The sequence below is a fragment of the Corvus cornix genome, chromosome 1A (assembly GCF_000738735.6).
Source record: "Corvus cornix cornix isolate S_Up_H32 chromosome 1A, ASM73873v5, whole genome shotgun sequence".
Classification (NCBI taxonomy): Eukaryota; Metazoa; Chordata; class Aves; order Passeriformes; family Corvidae; genus Corvus; species Corvus cornix.
The window spans coordinates 6,145,352-6,165,524 of NC_047057.1; the positions used below are offsets into that span (position 1 = coordinate 6,145,352).

At 41.7% G+C, this 20,173-nt stretch overlaps 1 protein-coding gene across 1 annotated transcript; it reads left to right on the plus strand.

The window, feature by feature from the left end:
- The first annotated feature begins 3,462 nt into the window (after positions 1-3,462).
- Positions 3,463-19,721, plus strand: PRPF18 (pre-mRNA processing factor 18). The gene is given in 11 exon segments (XM_039571325.1): positions 3,463-3,498; positions 3,500-3,529; positions 4,881-4,958; positions 7,854-7,958; positions 9,201-9,314; positions 11,068-11,214; positions 12,898-12,966; positions 13,706-13,846; positions 14,310-14,381; positions 16,571-16,726; positions 19,058-19,721. Coding segments are annotated over 11 exon segments (1,029 nt in total). The 3' UTR covers positions 19,139-19,721.
- Positions 19,722-20,173: the final 452 nt, after the last annotated feature.

Genomic DNA, 20,173 nt, shown 5'->3' on the forward strand with positions numbered 1-20,173 from the left:
GAATTGTCTGCTTTCACAACACAGTTAAACAGTTTCCGCACTCTGAGGGCTGCTCAGAACAATAGTGACTTGGAGAAATCCTTTTGCAGTGTGGAGGAACAGTTTCCATTGTGTGGAACAACTTGAACAAGGACGAGAGCTCATACTGTGTGCTTTCATGTGCACTGTGAGTTTGTGTGGGAAGCAGAGCTCCAGATATCCACCCTAGAGCCAAGGAGCACGTGTGAATGGAGGAAGTCAGAGGATGAGAGATCCATAACGAATCAGGCAGGGACCATAATGAATTGTCAGCATACAGATAGCCTTGGGAACATGTTCTGAGGAACAGAAGAGCTTTGAACAGTGTCCAGCTGAGACGTGACCCAACCATCTCAACAATCCATGTCCCTTGGAAATGCTGCCCTGACCTCGAGGCAAAGAGGAGCCAAACAGTTTTGCCATGCTGGAGATCAGACAGGAAGCAAGACTGGATCTCTTCATGAGGTGTCAGTGAAAGAAAAAATATACCACCTCTTCTTACACGTTAGAAGGTTTTGTAATCTCCTCAAAAAGAGAAATCTCAAATGGATAGATGACACCAAAGATTTTTTTCTCCCTTTCTTTCTTCAGAAAGGTATTGGTGAATGTCCTCAGAAAAACAGAGGCAACATAACCACGTTTACATGCATACAGTAACTCTTTTGGGAGATTTCCACTTCTTGTCCATAGGACAAGACAACTGTCTTAATCACAGAGGGGATTTACATTACAAGATGCTTGAGGAGGCAAGAGAGCACAGAATCAGGACTACTGGAAAAAGAGCAGCTGTGGAAAGTTGAGTCATCTGTAGTGAACTTTTAGGCACCTTTTAGAGGTACAGAGTTACTTTCCAACCTTGCCAAAGTTGCTTCACCAACATAAACTAGTCAGCCTCTTCCTTGTCCCTTTTACCCCTCCCTGACAACTTTTTTGTTTTGTTTTTTACAGACTGGGAGATCTTTGGTCTAAGAGTCACCTGACAGTAACTGCATCTTTCTCATGAATACTGTGTGTGAGTTGGCTTTCCTCCTTCCTTTTGTACTGTCTCTAACTGAAATATAATGTCTGTCACAGTTTAATCCCAGATGGTGCACAGGTACTCTCTCACTCTCCCCCAGCCACAGAGGGATGTGGGAGAGAATTGGAAGAGTGAAAGTGAGAAGACTTGTGGATTGAGAGAAAGGCTGTTCAATGGGACGACAAAGGAAGAAAATAATAATAGTAATAACAATAATAATAACAACAACGATGACAACAACAACAACATAATACACAAAACAAGTGATGCACAATGTGATTGCTCACTACCTGCTGAGCGATGTCCAGACAGTTCCCGAGCAGCAGCCCCCAACCAACTTTCCCCCCAGTTTATATACTGAGTGCGATGCCATACAGTACGGAATATCCTTCTGGCCATCTGGGGTCAGCTGTCCTGGCCACCTTGTGTCACCCAGTCTCATTGCTGGCCGGATGTGAGAAGCTGAAAAGTCCTTGACTTAGTATAAACTCTGCTTAGCAACAACTAAAACATCAGTGTGTTATCACTTATTCTCATACTTGATCCAAACCACAGAACTACACCAGGTACTAGGAAGAAAATTAACTGTATCCCTGCTAAAACCAGGCCAATGTCAGACTGGAGCAGGAAATGAAGCAAGGTCTAAGGTTGTGTGTACTCTAGAGTAAATTGAGGGGGCAGCTGGCACTCTGACATAAGCATCTGGATTCATTTACTATAAAGTCCACTACAGAGTATTCCTACGCCTCCTAACTTATGCCCTTACCCAAATGTGGGCACATTCCCCCAGGATTCATACAGAGACATTCTTGGATTCTATCACCATCAGATGTGATATAATTTCCTTTTAGAGAACTATGAAAAGTGTAGGAGGACTGTTCCTGCTTCCTCATTGCAAAGTGATTGCATTCAAGCCTGAGGTAAAGCAGAGCATGACTTCTAAATCCAGAACCCTCCAGCCTGGGGTTAAAGAACCCCTGTAAACCAATGTGCCATTTTCTGCAAGGAAGAGCCATGGCACACAGCTCAGGTTATCTAAAGTGGGTGCAAAGCCAGTTGTCATTACAGCTCTCCAAAATAGCTACTGGAGCAATGGAGCTTACAACACAGAAAGGCAAGGAAGAAATCTGTGAGGACCTAAAGGTGAAAAAAAATCTGGGAGGACCTAGGGAGGGAGAAGTTGCTGTGTGCATAGCAAGTGGCAACAGGAGACAGAGGTGCTGCCACCAGCCAGGCTGCTCCTAAACAAAACAGAGGAGCTAAAGGTACAGTGACTTCCACCCTTCAGTATTCCGTGGCCTTCACTTCCAACAAGGTATAAATAGCCCTGATCAACTTAAGCCTAGTGAGAACTGGCTGTTCTTACTCATTCTTCAAAGCATTTTCTGGACCCTTTGGACTTTACAAGCCACAGGGTGGAAATAACTGGAGAAAATCAAGTAAACAAGCAAAACAAGAGATTTCTTGATGTTACCAGCTGTGTCACAAATGCTGAGTGCCTGATGACTAAAGTGTTTAGCTCTGGGATGTGCACACTAAGGAGCTCAGTCTCTACCAGCTACCTCAGTCCTCTAGGCCTGAAGAGATACCAGACATCACAGGCATCCCACCCTCCTACATGGCATTTGCACCCTGTGTGGCCGGGCAGTAACCAGCCTCATTGAATCATTTAGGTTTGAAAAGGCCTCTAAAATCATCAAATCCAATCATTAACCCTGCCAAGTCCACCAATAACCATGTCCCCACGTCCCACACCTACACACCTTTCAAATACCTCCCAGGATGGTGACTCCACCACTTCCCTGGGCAGCCTGTCCCAGTGCTTGACAACCCTTTCAAGGAAGAAATTTTACCTAATACCTGAGGCCATGATTTACCTGATATTAGCTGTCATCTGCAACCAAGGCCCATTGCATGAGGCACTGTACAAACACACAGTCAGAGAGACTTTTCCCCAAAGAATTTTCAAGCTAAACAGAGAAGACAGCTGAATAAATTACACGCAGACTCTCTTTAAAGAATCTGTCAGTAACACCCCTTTGTAAAACCAGCTGTACTAAAACAGGGAAAGACCCCTGTAAATGTCACATTCCACCTCTTTTGCTACATTCCTGGATAGAAAGCATCTATATTTTGTCTCTGTCTCATAATTAGTCATTATACTGTCTGTGTATCACTTTAAATAATCTGCTTCCAACAACAGTATGATATTACGTGGATATTGAAGCAACTTTTCCTCAAATCCAATCTAAACGTCTGCTTGCACAACTTGAGGCCATCTCCTCTCGTCCTGTCGATTTGTCGCTTGGGACTGACAGACACCCCCCATCCCGCCGCTCCTCCCACCCACCAGGGGGCGCCCTGCGGCGGCGTGGCCTCCCCGGAAGTGACGGTGTTGTTTTCCTGCGGCACTTCCCGAGGCCGCCATGGACATCCTGAAGCGGGAGATCAGCAGGAAGCGCCCAGCAGCTGGAGGAGAAGGAGCTCCTGGGGGTGAGGGCGGCCGGCATGGAGACCAGGAGCCGCCTGGGGTGTGGGCCCGTGGGAGGGCGGCGGAGCTGAGGCGGGAGCGGCCTGGGAGGGGCCGGGGAAGGGGGCGCGGAGCGGCCCAGGGCCGGGTTTCCCAAACACGGGATGAGCCAGGATGGGCTCAGTAGAGCCAGGAGGAGTTTGGGGGCGCGGATGCAGCCTGGCTTCAGCCTCGTTGTGTCCCGTGGCCTTTTGGCGGTGGTTTAGTTTGTTTCGGGCACCGAGAGATGAGAAAAGTCAGTGCGATCTTTGGTGAACAGAGTATGGTTTCTGTCCATATCCGGGTAGGGTCTGAGCGGTGTGTGTGTGCCTAAAACCCCCATATATCCGGGTAGGGTCTGAGCGGTGTGTGTGTGCCTAAAAACCCCATATATGGGTAGGGTCTGAGCGGTGTGTGTGTGCCTAAAAACCCCCATATATCCGGGTAGGGTCTGAGCGGTGTGTGTGTGCCTAAAACCCCCATATATCCGGGTAGGGTCTGAGCGGTGTGTGTGTGCCTAAAAACCCCATACCCGGGTAGGGTCTGAGCGGTGTGTGTGTGCCTAAAACCCCATATCCGGGTAGGGTCTGAGCGGTGTGTGTGTACACCTAAAACCCCCATATATCCGGGTAGGGTCTGAGCGGTGTGTGTGTGCCTAAAAACCCCATATCCGGGTACGGTCTGAGCGGTGTGTGTGTGCCTAAAAACCCCCACAGTACAGCAGAGCCCCTTTCAGGCGTGTCTGATTTTGAGTTTTGGTGTCAGAGGCTGAGGTAGGGAGCTGCCATTGGAGGCTGTTGTCGGGCAAAGCGTGAAGGAAGAAGTTGTAGTTTGTACTAATCAAGGAGAATGCTGTGGGGTGGCCACATTTTCCAGCTGTTGTGTGTCTGAAATGTCTTTTCAGGCACATTTCTACAATGGTGCTCCAAGCAAGCTTATAAAATATACTGTACAAAGGTGATTTCTCCCACCTCCTTGGTTTAATGTCAAATGATGTGTTTTGTATGGTTTATCTAAACAACCTGGGCCTGGTTGTGCACATCTGAAGTGAAGCTTTACACCAATGATCACCAAGGCCTTACATGACAAAAAACTTGTGTTTTCTGGAGTGCTGGCAAGCACACTGTACTTTTAATTTTGCTTATACATCTATCCTGCAAAATAACTCTATATTGCTGATTTCAGAGGTGTTTCTAACTAGTTCCCTTTCTGTGGCAGTGTAGCCATCTCTGGGACAGGATGTAGCTGAATTCACCAAGCCAAGTAAGAATGTTTGAGCCATTTTTGCCCAACTGTGCAAAACTGTGAACTGGTAACAGCTCTCCTCTCTTTTAGGGAAATAAGAAGTATTTCAAACGCAGTGAGTTAGCTAAAAAGGAAGAGGAGGCCTACTTCCAGAGATGTGGCTACAAGGTATGGAAATGGTTCTTCCAGGACTTGGTGTGTTTATTTTGAAGTCTGCATTTTTTATCAACAGTATCAATGTTGTTAATGATAATTGTTGTTCTTTGTTCAATCTGTTAATGTTATACATTAGCCTGTAAATGAGAAGCCACCTGGAGAGGTATGACTTTCCAAAACCATTTTCAATGCAGGAAAAGATATGCATGACGTACATCTACTTAAGTTTATGTTATGGTTTGGCTTTTATTTCTTTTTTTTTTTTTTTGGTTTGTTTGTTTTTTATTTGTGGAAAGCATGAAGTGGCTTGGGATCAAAGCTTGTCTTCCTTTCTTTTTAAATTGTGCTGTTAGGCATGAACACTGGATCTGATATAGCCACCTTCCTCCCCTTATTGAGATAAATGGATACATTTGGATAATTTTATCCAATTGTCATTGTCAGAGTGTCCAAAAGAAATCAGTATGGTGTGGGTGTGCATCAAAAACATCTGCCAACTCTCATAAATTTGTGTTTGGGTTTTGGCCATTAACCACCCAGAACTGAAGCTGTGCAACAACAGCATTTATGTTCTTGTTGGCAAAATATTAGAAACACTTGGTAGCCTCGGGTGCATTTTGCAACAAATGGGTGATCTGGAAGGCTTTATCTGCCTTGTAACGGTGTCAGGGCAAGAGTTTACTGAAATGGAAAGAATGTTGTTGTCTTTTACAAGTGTGTGTGCCTGCCTGCCTGACAGGGTGTCTGGGAGGGGGGATGCATTCCCTGGGGAAGACAGTTTCATAATCCTGTTTGCTGTTAGAGGGCACAAATAGGAGCTTTGTTTTCAAGTGACCTTTACCCAATTAGTGACTTATTCTGAAACCTTGATCTGTTTGTGAATATTTGAACATCAATGCCAAAATGATTCTCGGAATGCGCAGCATAAAGTCATGGGAAAGTTCTGTGAATCCAGTCACTTCCAAGTGGAAATGGCTGCCTGATGCCATTTGAGCATTAGCTTGAATTTTTCAGAACCTGATGTGTTTAAAGTGGTGTGACCTGTGCTGCTGCAGCACCAGTTTTGGTGTGAAATGTAACCCTGCAAATGGTTTTAAAATAAGTTACTTTGTTAAATTTAGTATCTTTTTAGAGCCTCCCACATTTATGCATTTGTTCTTTACTCTGTTAATGAGCCATGGAACACAGACTGATTTCTTTTTGAATTCAGGTGCCTTTTTACTTTGCTTAGACTTAATAAGTTGGAATAATTTCACTTGCTTGAAGAAAGCACTGAAACAAAAATAACTGTGGTAAAGATACTGCTTATGACTTGGAGTCCAGCTGACAGAGTGGATCAGATCTTTTCTCCCAGTGCTGCTGTCTCTTTATGATTTCAAGAATGTTTGTAAGTTAAAATTTGTATATACTTTCTGCCACGGGAGTATATTTTTTAAAAAAAATTTTACACTGTTTTTCCGTATTTTCTGTCCCCTGTCAATTCTTCCTTCCCTGCATTGATGAAGTTTTATTTTCTCCCTCCCTTGATAAACATTGATTTAATTGTCTTTCCCTTGTTCATTCCAAACACCTGTGGTTGTAGGATTGATTTTTTTCTGTGTTTGCTAATACAGCATTGAATGTAGATTTGTGGCTGAATCTTACAGCTAGAGCCCCAGGGGTGGATCCTTCCAGGCACATGGAGTCACACTGACACCTAAGTGCAAGGCTGGCACTGTGGCCTGAAAGAATTAAAAAGCCTCTTCAGAAAAAAAAAAAAAATTCTGTCCAGTACCGTCCTCAAACTGGTCAACCCAGAACCAGGCTGCCCATGCACAGGGAATGCTGCAGGGTGCTCTAGGATTAATTGGATTGTTTCCCTTTCAGTAAGTACAGAAAGGAAATAAATTCTAATAAGAAATCTGAGAAAAACCAAGATATGAGTGAACACTGGAGATATTTCCTTATTATAGGAATATTACCACCAGCAATCTGCTCCTGCTGTCAGAAGTGTTGAATTTGAGCTTATACAGGGAACTGTAGTTACATGGCTGCTGTCTCAAAGTTACTTTGATCAAAGAGTTGTTTTGCATTATTAAAATACTGAATAATGAAGAAGGAATGCTCTGTTTGATTCAGGGACCTTCTTTTAGACTAAGAGAAATTATTAATGGTATCCCATTCCTATGAGGAGCTGTGTCTTTTTTGGCTTTTTTTTTTTTACCTGCAAGAAGCTGGCAAGGTTGTTAAAGAGGTGCATTACCTAAAAAAAGATTAGAGAGTTGCATTACATCTCAAGACCCAACAGAAACTGTGGATCGCTGCTAATCGTTTGCAGCTCGCTGAAGCTGAAGGTAATAAACACTGTAACTGACACTGACACTGGAAGAAGCAGCTCCACTCTCACCCTGCCCTGGGGTTTTCCTTCCTGTTCTTGCGTCTGTGCATGTGCTGGTTCTGGGAATCTGGATGAGGAGGTGAAGCCGGGTGGGAATAGTACCAGTATTTGTATTTCTCAGATTATTTTCTCTTTGAATCATTTCCCCCTTCTGGTTCATCACACAGCGATGTAAATGGTGTTGCATGGGTAGGGAGGATGGAACAGGGGCAGGAATCAACAGGCAGAGGGTGGATTTGCTGTTTTTGGCATCTGCCTGCTAAAGTGACAGCCAAACTTCAGCAATTGTCCTTTCTGTTTGCTGGAGAGACTGCTTCCTGCAACCTACAGAAGTGTTAATTAATTACTGATACTGTCAAGAACTTCTATTGTTCTGTGAGGTTCAATTATGGACCATAAAACTATGAAACTAAAGGTTTATATTGTCATACTAAAGTCTGTGTTCCAGAGTTCTGTATCTTCCCATCATTTCTCATCAACATGTGGGTTTGTTTCCTTTGCATGTGAGTAACTCTGTTTGTTGAATGTAGGTACAGCAGGAGGAAGAGGAGGAGAAACCACTGACTACGTCAAATCCAGTGCTGGAACTTGAACTGGCAGAGGAAAAGTTACCAATGACTCTTTCCAGGCAGGAGGTAAAATCAATCACCATAAACAGACTCCTTGAGTTTACAGCAAATGTACCTGAAATTTCTTATTAGAGCTGTTTTCATCCAGTGAACTGTACTTTTAATGGCAGTTTTATTAAATAATAAGCTTCTATTTTTGCAGTCAGCAATTAATGATCATCTTTGCTTATCAGGGGTCTGTTGTCTAATTGAATGCATGGGAAGTACAGATGGTTAAAGCCTCTCTGTTACAGGGATTTACACAGATGTTGTGTAACATTTTACAGCTCTTTCAGTGTGGTACCCTGAGTATCAGCATTATCCTTGGATAGTACTGAAGATGGCATGCTTTTTCCAAGATTTTTTTTCCCCTGAGCTTCTTTTCTTTGTAACTCATTGGTCTGAACACAAATTTAGAAACTAAGTTTTGGAAGTTCACCTTAGCCTCTAGAAGAAACAGTCCTAAAGCCAGAGCAGCTTGGGTGTTCTTTGCCTTTTCTAAGGATAAAAATGCCTATGTGGGTTTAAGTTCACAAACAGATCCACACCCCAGAGCAGAAGCAGGAAGTTCAGAAGTACAGAATACACTCTAATCTTGGGAGTACTGAAATTCACAGCTGCGGTCACCCAAGCATGTCACACGTCCCCTTAATTTGGGAGGATATTCAGTTTTTTACAGGACTTGTAATGGGGGATGTTGGTTTTGTGTTTGGTTTGAGGTTTGAATCAAGTTGAAGGAGGCTTTTTCACTTCTGTTATATCTACTTTTAAAGTAACTATCCCATTAGATTATGGGACTCCATATTTCCCAAATGCTTAATGGTGGGGGTTTTCAGCAGATCATCTTTAGTTGTTCTGGGACAACCTGCAGCCCAGTTAGTATTTTTATTGCCAAGACAAATAGGTGAGGGAAATAATTGTCAAGTTCCTTTGTGATTTTGAAAATGGTTTTTAAGCTCTGCCAGAGGGATGATTTTTGTGTATTTGTTTAAACAAGTCAGAGCAGGAAGAAGTTCAGCTGTATCAAACAACCCGGGATTTTATGCAAAATTTGGGTTGGTAATATTTGGAATGACCTTTCACTGAAATACCATGGGAACTTTATATTTAGATTGTAAAGTGTCTGGAACATTTTTCTACTGCTTAAAATATCGCCATTTCCTCTCCGGTCCAGCTCAGCTTGTTATTCCAAGCAAAGTAAATAAATCTGTCATTCTGGATTTTATTTTGCTTCCTTTATGCATCAGGGAGTGCTTTGATTCTTTTCAGGTTATCAGGAGGTTACGAGAGAGGGGTGAGCCCATCAGGCTGTTTGGAGAAACAGATTATGATGCATTTCAACGTCTGAGGAAGATAGAAATTCTTGCACCTGAAGTGAACAAGGTAAGACTGGCTCTTAGTTAGTTATTTGTGGTGGGATAATCAATGAGTAACCCTATAAAAGTTATGGAAAATCATTTTCAGTAACTGTTAATTTTCAGGAGGAAGCGGTAATAGACAGCAAAGAGAATATGTGCTCTTGTTTCATTTATTTGCTGAGAAACTATGTTAAATATCAGAGTTTTGTGCGCAATCACATTAGAGAGCTCAGCCTTAGAAACATTCCAGGCCCTTGTCAGTTGGAAAAGGGACCTTCAGGTGGCACTAATACCTCAGCTTGTGCTGCCCCTGCTTTTTAATGAGCAGAGAACAGTCCTTTACTGTTAAAATAACCCTGTGTTTGTGATTTTGTGCATCCCTGAGAAGGCAGAGGTAAGTAAGAGCAGGACTGCATACTGTCTCTATGGGATATAAATGATTTTTCAAATCCTTGGATTCCAGAGCTATAACTTGTTATAGAAATGTCATTTTCCCCCCTTCCCTTTAAAGTAGCCATCAACTCAAAAACTGACTTGAAGATACAACTAATTTATTCCTTTTGTCTTAAGAAATTATCTGTTAAGTGAGGAGATGCAGTTGGGGCTTGTTCTGCATTTACTGTTAACCAAATCTACAACCTTACTAACAGAGTGACAATTTGCATTTTCTTCCCTAATTTGTGGCAAACTGAATTGTTTTAATGTCTTTCCTGGGGCTGCCCATAAAACGAAAGCCTTTTCCTCTCCAAGTCTTTAAAATAAAGATAAGCAGATCTAGAAATAAAAGCTCTGCTAATGAAAGCTTTCCCTGCAGCGACATCGATCACAGGAGCAGGATTAGGAAATAGAGAGCCCATAAATAGGGTTGTACTGGATTTTTCTTAAATGCTTCAGTCACTCCTGTTGCTGTCTAGGGATTCTACATGTTGGTTAGTCAACCAGCCTTGTGGTTCAGGCATTTTTAGAGTAACTAAATGATTAATAGAAATGCTTCAGACAGCCAAGTATGATGATAAAAGAGGGGAAGTAACTGTGCATATCCATTCCCTGTGGAGTGGCTGAATTTATCAGAGAGTAAGAAATGTCATACTCCTTTATAGAGCTTTATATTTTATGTATCAAGACAAGAAGGCAAATCCTTCAACTGTGACTAAGGCGAGTTTTATGTTCTGTTTGAAAGTACCTTTTAACTTTATATATATGGTTTTAAACTGATTCTGGTTTTTTTAATCATCTCTGCCAAAGCTGAGGGTTTTAAACAGTGAATCTATATAGAACATTCTGCTATGTTTAAATAATTTGTATTAAAGGGAAACAACATAATTGTTTTATGTCTAGCACTGAAGGAGTGTTACCTTATTTACAGCTTTTTTCAGGGCAGATGTGGAGGTTTGATGATGATGGTTATGGTCTGGTTTTTGTTTGTTTTGGGGTGATTTAGTGCACTGCTTGGAGAAAATTACTTGAAAAAAGTCCTAGAGGCTGATTCCACCCTCCAGGCTTTCTTTGGTGTAAATACTGTAAAAAGTCTTTTTCATAGGTATGAACACTGCAGAAGTTCATGCACCTGCTTTTTGTTAAGTGCTGAAGCAGAAACTGTTCTTGGAGTTCAGTTAAATTCAAACAACAAGGCTAAACCCTTATGCATGCTTTAGAGAATTTGCGCCTTCAACAGAAGTTGGATGCTCACAGTGACAGTACTGTACTGTTTCTATTTACTTGAGGGCTTTTTTGTAAATCAGACTTTTTTTTTTTTTTTTTTTTTTCCTGTTTTTTAGGGTCTGAGAAATGACCTGAAGGCTGCTTTGGATAAGATTGATCAGCAGTATCTGAATGAAATTGTAGGCGGCCAAGAAGCAGGAGATGATGACTCCCAGAATGACCTGAAAGTCCATGAGGAGAATACTACTATTGAAGAACTAGAAGTATGGGATAGGTCATAACTAAGGGATGTTAGATCTAGTATGTTGCTGTGAGAAAGCTTCAGAATTGTTCAGACAAAATTACCTCCTTTTCAACAGCTGACTTAGGCATTCTGAAGTATTCTTCAAGAAAAAATTTAGGTTTCTAAACCTGGAGTTGCACTGTAGGTGCCTACAAAAGACAAGTGAAAACTTAAGTGGCCTTTGTTTACAACACCTCATCCCAAAGGGGACAGGTGTTGCCTGCAGAGATACAGTTAAGATTCATTCTCCAGGGGTTTCATAAGTAGAGAAATTAATTGCCTGATCATAAATTTCAAAGCCTTTCCAATGAATATTTGAGAGGGTAATAAGGCCAGTACCAACTAATTTTCCCTATACAAGGAAGAAAGATTCTGAAAAACAGACACAGAGAAAGAATGTTTGATGTGAAAACATCTAGGACAGAAAAAAAAAGGCAGACTGCAGGAAATATAAGAAGTGCAGAGATAATGTGTCCCAGAAACTTGAGTGCAAATGGCTACTCTGTTCTGAAAGAATCCTGTGGTGTTTGTGTGAGTGAATGGAGAGTGAGTGCCAGGAAATGCATTCAGCACCTGGTATTTCAGGGTAGTGTTTTGAAAAGCACATTAACTTGAGCTGAAGACTGTTACCCTTAATCTTCAAAACGCTTTGTAGGAGTTAATCTTCATAACGTCCTTCCAAAAGTATGTTTAAGAAATAATACGATTTATAACTGAAAGCTGAAGTGAATACATTATTATTAAGAAATAGTCTGGGGTTTTTTGTTATGGTGCCAGGGGTTCTGGTTTAAAGTAACTGCAGTACCAGAATAGATAGCAGCAGTTGTAATGGAGCTGCATTTTAAATTGATCTGTTAGCTCTCAAAATAACCCCTTTTTGTGGTAGTAGGGCAGGCTTGGTTTGAGCCATGCAAAAGTCTTTTTCTAAAAAGTTTGAAAACACTGTGTCTTAATTTTATGCTGCTTTAACAGCATTGCCTTGAGCGTAAAGGCTTACATTGAATTTGGCTCCAAATCTAGAAGATTTTTTGAAATAAAACTCACTTTGGAAATGTGAGGGCAATGGAAATAGATTATAAATCCAACTATACCTACTGGAAAATGTTTATAAAACTTGCTGTTAGTATTTACAGTTTTGAGGTTTTGGCAGGAAGCTGGAGTATTGGAGCATATAGCTGGGTTTTTTTAGTGGTCTTTTGCTTGGTTTTGGGTTTTTGTTTTAGATTTGTTCCCTCAAATTCACAGTTGCAATTAAATGGTAAAAAGCCCCAGTACATCAGAGAATTGAAATAGCATAACAAAATAATTAGGTTAATTGATGGCTTTGGGGATCTCAAAAAATGCAGTGCACCCACAGTTCCCCTTAATACAGTGCTGTCAGACAGCTGCTAATCATGCCAATAATTTAGTAGTTAATGACTGAAGAACTACTGTTGCATCGACTTTTCAGAAATAATCATATTGGCATTGTGATGTAAATGTTCTTAATAGATTAATGAATTTCAGTAGCATTTGTAGCTGTTTCATTCTGTTTCATGACCAGTGTTTCGGATTTCTGGTGGAATTTATTGCAGTTCATGGTGTAGTGAACCATGCTCTGCTGTCGTGGTGCTGGCAAACTAGACAAAGTAAAAATAATGGCCCTTTCTTCCCCCTGTTCCAGGCTTTGGGAGAATCCTTAGGACGGGGTGATGATCACTATGATATGGACATCATAACAAAGTTCTTGAAGGTAACAGACTCTAATTATTCTGTAGCTGTGTCATATTATTACTGCCATGCAAATATATTTCAGGAATAAAAGAGTGGGTTTCAGCTGCTTGAGAGGAAAAACTCACATGTTATATGTAAGATATGGGATTTTTGAAATGCTTGGCACTCTACAGCCTTTGTTAGTCACAACAGTGGCTTGTGCCAGATCTGGGAAGGAGCTCTTGGGAGAGCAGCGTTCTTCAAAATCTGGTCGTGCTTTTCCAGACAAAATAAATACAGTTTTGATTTTTGTGTGGTATTTGAGGCAGTTGTCAGTAGTTGCCTCTGTGTAGTACTGTGGCATCAAAACCTTCAGAGGAGTTTCCTTGGAACAGTGCAAGCTGAATTGGAATGTCACCTGATACTGTTAGTGAAATTAGAGAGTTTTAAAGGAAGTCCACAGGTTCAAGTGGATGGCAGAAATTGTTTCCTTGTTTCCTGGCAAGAAACCTGTGTTGCCTCTCAGCCAAGTCAGCCGGTGCCTGTATAACTGTTGTGGTGATCAAAGTCACAGCAAGAGTTGAAGCTTTAATTTGTGTGTGTACATTTAAGACAAGAGGGTTGTTCCTGTCCCTCCTTTCCTATCTTTCTGAAAGGGGTTTTACCTTCTTAACTCAGATTTCACCAAAAAACTCATTTTGCCTTGGTGACTTAACCTGTGTTCTGCCTGAGGAAGTCACTAGATGGCACCATGACACAGATGTGCTTGTTCCCTGCAGTTCCTCCTGGGAGTTTGGGCCAAGGAGTTGAATGCCAGAGAGGACTACGTGAAACGCGGCGTGCAGGGGAAGCTGAACAGCGCCACTCAGAAACAGACAGAGTCCTACCTGAGGCCTCTCTTCAGAAAGCTCCGCAAAAGGGTAAATCACCTTTAAATGCTGCTTCAACTTTTGCTTTCCGAGTACCTAGCATTAGTGCCCTTTCTAGGGCAGTGTGAGCCTCACTGAAGGAGAGGGGATAATGCGTTGGTCACAGTTTCTGTATCTAGAGCTCCTGATGCCCACTTCTGACTTTATCTCGATCAGTGAAATCTGTCCACCCACGAGTTTTCCAGCTGTTGTTTAAAGCAGCACCTGCTCACTGGGTTGAAAACACGACAGAGAATTGAGGTTGTATTTTGCACTTTGCCATCAGCTGCCAGGTGTAACCACTTAACCTCTCCTGCTTCAGATCCTTCATATGAATAATGAACATGGTTTCCTTTGTGAAAGTCCTCAAGCAAGGGTAGTTGCTAAACTTTGTGTAAATGCTGAGTAAGATGATTTTCCTGAGCTGCTGTCCTGAAGTAAATGTGTGGTTCTTTTTTTTTCCTCTCTGATGTAGACACTTCCTGCAGACATCAAAGAATCGATAACAGATATTATTAAGTTCATGTTGCAAAGAGAATATGTTAAGGTATGTTTGCACTCTTCCATCATGTTCACGCTGTCTTCTTGTAAAAGATTGAGTTTATTGCTTCAGCATTCCCATTTTTTTCTAATTTTGAAAATGCATAGCTGGAAATACAACATCTATCCCAACAAAATGAAAAATGGCTGTGAAATGTTAGGTTCCAAGTAGTGTTTGATCCACAGCCTGACAGAAGATTTTCTGAGATTCGTGAAACTGCAGAGCTTTGCAAACATGAAGAAAATTTTTCTCAGAGATGCGTATATGAAGTTGCAGAGCGTTCCTCTAGGGGAAACCTGATATTCTAAGGTTAAATGAAGGTAATGAATAAATAGCAATCGGGTGTTGATGATTAATTAATTAGGAATTAATTGAGGCAAACTGAGTTACTGAATATGAAGCTGAATATGAGTTACTGTCCCTTTCTTTGTCTACACTCGCATTAGATGGCCTGGTAAGGTTGAGGTAAGTTAATAGGAAGATTTTTTGGACAAAGTCTGTTCACTGGAGGAGGCAGAAGTACTTTGGGACACAAGATCAAAGGCAATGTTAGGTTTTATTTGTAGCTGCCTTCAGAAGTGAAACTCAAATACCAATAGCATTTGCTGAAGCAGCTTGTGTGTGCAGAGGAAACTGAGCTGTCTTTTGCCTTTAAGTTTCTAGTATTTCTTACTATTCTTGTGAGGATTTGGCGTAATTTGTCAAGTAAGCAAGGAAACCTGCTTTTGATACAGAAAAAAACTTTATACGGCCTAAGGCAAATTTAATCCAAATCATTTGGAAGTAGAACTGAACATGTGGGATGTATGATAGTGAGGTTTTATTTGGAGGCATTTCTTTCTCTTGGTTGTCATCTTTATGTGGAAATTCCCTTTCCAAGACCTTCTCAAACTAATGAGCATGCAGGAATGTGGTGTATCTCTGGGTTAATCAGCAGTGCTTCTCTCTCCTGGAGGTGCTTGGCTTTAAGTAAACTTCACAGAGATATTTGGATGACTTGAATACACCTTTGGATGTTTTGGTGTTTCTTTTTTTTTTTTTTTTAAATTAGGCTGATGAGTCTTGTGCTTTTACAGATACTCACATCCTTTTCAATTTTGTTTTCTAAGAGACTTGTCTCTTTTTGCCTGCTGCTTGCTTTGTGCAGCCTCATGAATACTGTCAGCCACAAATTCTTTCTGCTTTGTTAGTTGAAAAGCTTAAAAGGTTTTAATTTTGAAATCAACGTGTTGACAGCAGGCAAATGCCAGAATGCAAGTTGTCCACTCAGCCCTAATTAACCCTGTTGTGACAGTCCTGCAAGGGTCTTTAATTGCATGTGCACATACTGTTTCATCACAAAAGTATATTTAAGTCAGCAAGTAGGTATTTGACTAAGACTGTTCAGAATCTGCCTCATGTAGGTGATGACTAAGTCCTGTCCCCTGTTCAGATTTAGCTCTGTCTGCAACCCCCTGCCTCGTTCATTATTTACCTCCCAGTTTGTTCAGTGCCAGCTGGAAAGAATCTGCACCCACTGGTCATGATTGCTACTTCTTATTGTCTAGTTTCTGAATAGGAGGTGATAAATGAACTCTTTATCAGTGAGTTTTGTAGCTGCTCTCTAATAGAGAAGGAATGTCCTGTGCCACATCCTTCAGTTTTTTTCTGTAATTCCATCTATCACTTGCTGGTTCTCAGTTGTTATGCTGTTTTTTTTTTAAGCTCTGTACTCCTTTTCCTTTCTCCCTTTCTTTCTATTAATTTTCCCTTCGAGTTTTATCCCTGTGTTTCCCCAGGAATGTTGTCTGTTACAGCTTTAAAACGGGCGCTGTGCTCTTGATGGGGAAACTCCTGATTGGTTTACTGCTGGTGCTGCTCTGGCCATATAAACATGGTTACAAATGTAACCTAGTTGTAACCTAATTTAACCAGAGATGGCTGAGTCAAAAATAATCTGAGTATACCTTAGTTTTAATCAAGGTAACCAGACTGCCTTATCCAGTGCCTTTTTTTTTCCATAATGGAAAATCCAGAGTCCTTGCTTCCCTCGGAGTTCAGTGTGGGAAGGTGTGTTGTGCAGTTGGTTAATACCATGTCATGACACCAGATCAGAGAGACTGGAACGGGTGTTTTACTGCACCTGGCAGTGCAAAAATGCTCTGCTCTGTGCAGTGTTGTTCCTGTGGTGCTCAGTGATGCCCTTCCTCCTCCAGGCAAATGATGCCTACCTGCAGATGGCCATTGGGAACGCTCCCTGGCCCATCGGCGTCACCATGGTCGGCATCCACGCGCGGACGGGCCGTGAGAAGATTTTCTCCAAGCACGTGGCCCACGTGCTCAACGATGAAACTCAAAGGAAATACATACAGGTAATGTCAGCTTTGGAAATTCAACATGTCTGCTTTTCTTGGGGGGTCTTTGAGAAACATCTGTGTCAGGTGATGCGGTAAAAGGTCCTAGAAATGGACAGGTTTAGTTTGGGTCAAGCATAACGTCCAGATAATAGGTAGGTCATGCTGGACCTGAAGGCTCTTCAGTGCTGGGCCAGGAACAGTCTGATGGGTTTTTCTGAACTGCTGTGATCCTGCATGAGCACCAAAGCAGCTGTGAAGACAGGCTTGATTCTCCGGAGGTCCCTCACTGCTTAACTTGTGGTTTAAACATCATGCACAGAATTTAATACTGTAAAATGCAGTCCTTCTGACTATTTCTGCAACTAGATAAATGCATTCATAAATAAGTTCAGCAATCTGGCTCAAAATTCCAGGTTTAGTTCCTCCTATGTATCTTCACACTCACATGGACTTCTGGTTGTAGAATTAGTAGCAGTGCTGTTTTTCTACTCTGACTTTTAACACAGCGGGTGGACAGGTCTGAGGAAACAAGCCTTCTCTCTTTGTATTGTTAAATGTATTTGGCTCTTGCCAGTTGCAGTTTCATTCAGATAAAAACCTTCTGGATTGACTCTGAAGCCTCCAGAGCAGCATCATGGAGCTCAGAGCTCCTGGTAGGGGAGGTTTACATAAATGTCTTCCTTCTGCAGCAGCAGGACTCCTGTTGCTTTTCAGCTTCTGCAGATGTCTGGAAGGAAATTGCTTGCAAAATGCAACTTCCCTTTCTGCTTTGAGTCTGTATTTGGGCTGCAAGTATAGCCTTTGGTTTCTCTTCAACTCTAGTTTTTAATAGCATAACCTGAAAAAATATCATTGTGAAGTCAGAGGGAGCTCCAGACACTTACAGAGACAACAAATTAAATTTGACCAATTATTTTGTAAGGTGAAAATTGGCATGTGGATTATGCATCTTCAGAGACAGGCTCCAGTTATGCTTGCAAGTATTTAATGTATGAAGTAGCTTTAAACTAAATCATGTTGTTGTGGTCTGTGTTAATCTGCATAATCATAATAGTGAATAATTCATAGAATCACAGAACGGTTTGGATTGAAAGAGACCTTAAAAGACCATCAAGTGCAACTGCCCTGGCAGGGGAACCTTCCACTAGACCAGGCTGCTCAGTAATTGGCCTTCTCTGTCCATTTGCCACACCTGGAGCTGAAAGATCTCTCCTCTGGAGTGTTGCTTGGTCTTTCTTAACATAACATGCCTTGTGGAAGATGTGTGTGAACTCCTCAGTTTGTCCCTTCTCTGCTTTTGGGGCTACATCTGTTGGCCTAGGAAATCCTTGAGTTCATCTTCCCACTGTGAATTTTGTATCTCTGCTTCTGAATTACAAAACTCACTGAAGCACCAAGACGAAGTTGGCTTCAAACATGTATGTTTTCTGTGTTGATTTTAAATATTGGGTCTTGTTTAATGAGTCTGGCTCCAACTGGAGCATGGGATATTTATTACCTGTACCCAGTGGCTACATGAAGCTAATTTGTTCCTGATTACAGCACCCTGGAGTGGTAACATCCCAAACAAGGAGTCATTATGGTGCTGGGACAGACTTTCCATGCTTGCTTGCATTGGAAAGGCCAAAGCATTATCCTTCTGAATCATTTTTCCCTGAGTGAGGAGCTGCCTTCCATGAGGAGAGTCTCATGAAAGGGACATGACTCTGCCATCTTGGAGTACAGTGTCACTGCTAAAGTACACTTCCACCACAGGCTTTCTTCTGTTAGACTTTTCTGTGTGACTTGGAAGAAAATAATCACAGGGTTCCTGTCATGTTGGTTTTTGGCAATTGATGCCTTGAAAGAACTGACAAGTCCACATTTTGCCTTTCTCCTTGACCGCTTCAGTTTGCCTCTGTGGTGTCCTGTGTGGTACCACAGTTGTCTTCCTGAGAAGTGTTTGGTTCTTGCCTTAGCTGTGCAGCTTGTTTTGGTGTCAGAAATTGATTTTTGCTCTTCAGAATTATTTTTAATATTCAGCTTTCTTGTAAATATCTTTAATTATGGTATCATTTGTTCCCTTGGTGATAAAGAGGGATTAAAGAATTGCTGTGATCCTTCTCTGTGAATCTTATCAGTTGGGACTGAAGCTGTAGCCTTTTTGATTATGCCACGAACTCCTCTAATATTGAAGGGAACCTGAAACTTTGAACAGAATAACAGCCAAAATAAAAATCCCGACCCCAAAATAGCAGCCTTTTCTTTTAAATTCTTCTTGTTAAGCTTAAGAATACTGTAGGTTATTAAGTTTGTTTAACAGCTGCAGCCTTATTACAGAATTGTCCTTGTTTTGTTAATTCCTAGGGGCTGAAGAGGCTCATGACCATTTGCCAGAAGCACTTCCCAACAGACCCATCCAAGTGTGTGGAGTACAACGCTCTGTGAGGCTCTGTGGGGGCCGGGTGTGACTCACATTTCGGTCTCTAAGACCCAGAGAGGATGGAAGAGGCAGAGCTTGAGCCTGAACACCAACAGGAACTTGGGGTGGGCTTTGCAAAAAAACCAGAAAGCAGGAGATTTTCTACAGCTTCCTTTTTACAAGCCCCATTTATTTAGATTTATTTTTAAATCTCTGCTTTTTGCTGAACACATCCAATGTACAGCAGAGGGATGGGTTTTGAAGAGGTTAAGACCAAGATAATGACCAAGGGACAATGCACATGACCACTGCTTTTATTTCAGTTTGTTATTCAGGGAACTGTGCTGATTGAACTGTTTCCCATATTTTAGAGCTTTAGGTGAGTCTCAGCCCTGCAAGGAGCATATGTGGAGCTTTTTTTGGCTGTTTTTGCATTGGAGACTGACGTGGGGAGATGATTAGAGGGAAGCAGTTGAATCTGAATCTTGGTTATTTCTGTAAATATAAAGACTTTATTGGCTAATCTTTCATGTGGTATTTATCAGGAATAAAAAAAAGGGTTTATATATTTCTCAGCCTCAGTGCAGAGAGTTTTTGATCTTGAATGCATCTGATTTGGCTTTTTTTCTTTTTTGTAACAGCATTTTTAATATAAACCTTCTGGGCTTGGGGGAAGTAATCTTATGGCTCTTGAGGCTTTCAAATTCCATTTTTATACATCTGGAGAAAATTTTCAGTCTGCTGGGCATTGCAGAGAAAATAATTAGGACCTCCCATGACCATGAACAGTATTTCTAGCAGCCACAAATCTTTACCGTTGTGCCTCCTGACTGGGAATGGTGAAGAAACTCCTAGGAAGGATGATGTCTAATTCTGCATAAACAGTGAAATATTGAAACTTTGATAGTTTTGAGCAGAACCGCTTCCTGAAGAAATGTGTCATTATTCCAGAGAATGGGTTTGTTTGTATCCTCACCTCAGCTGGCAGCGTGGAGCAGGAACTGGTGCCCTCTTCCCAAGGACTGACCGGTCTGCCGTGGGTATTCCCAGTGTCCCATGGC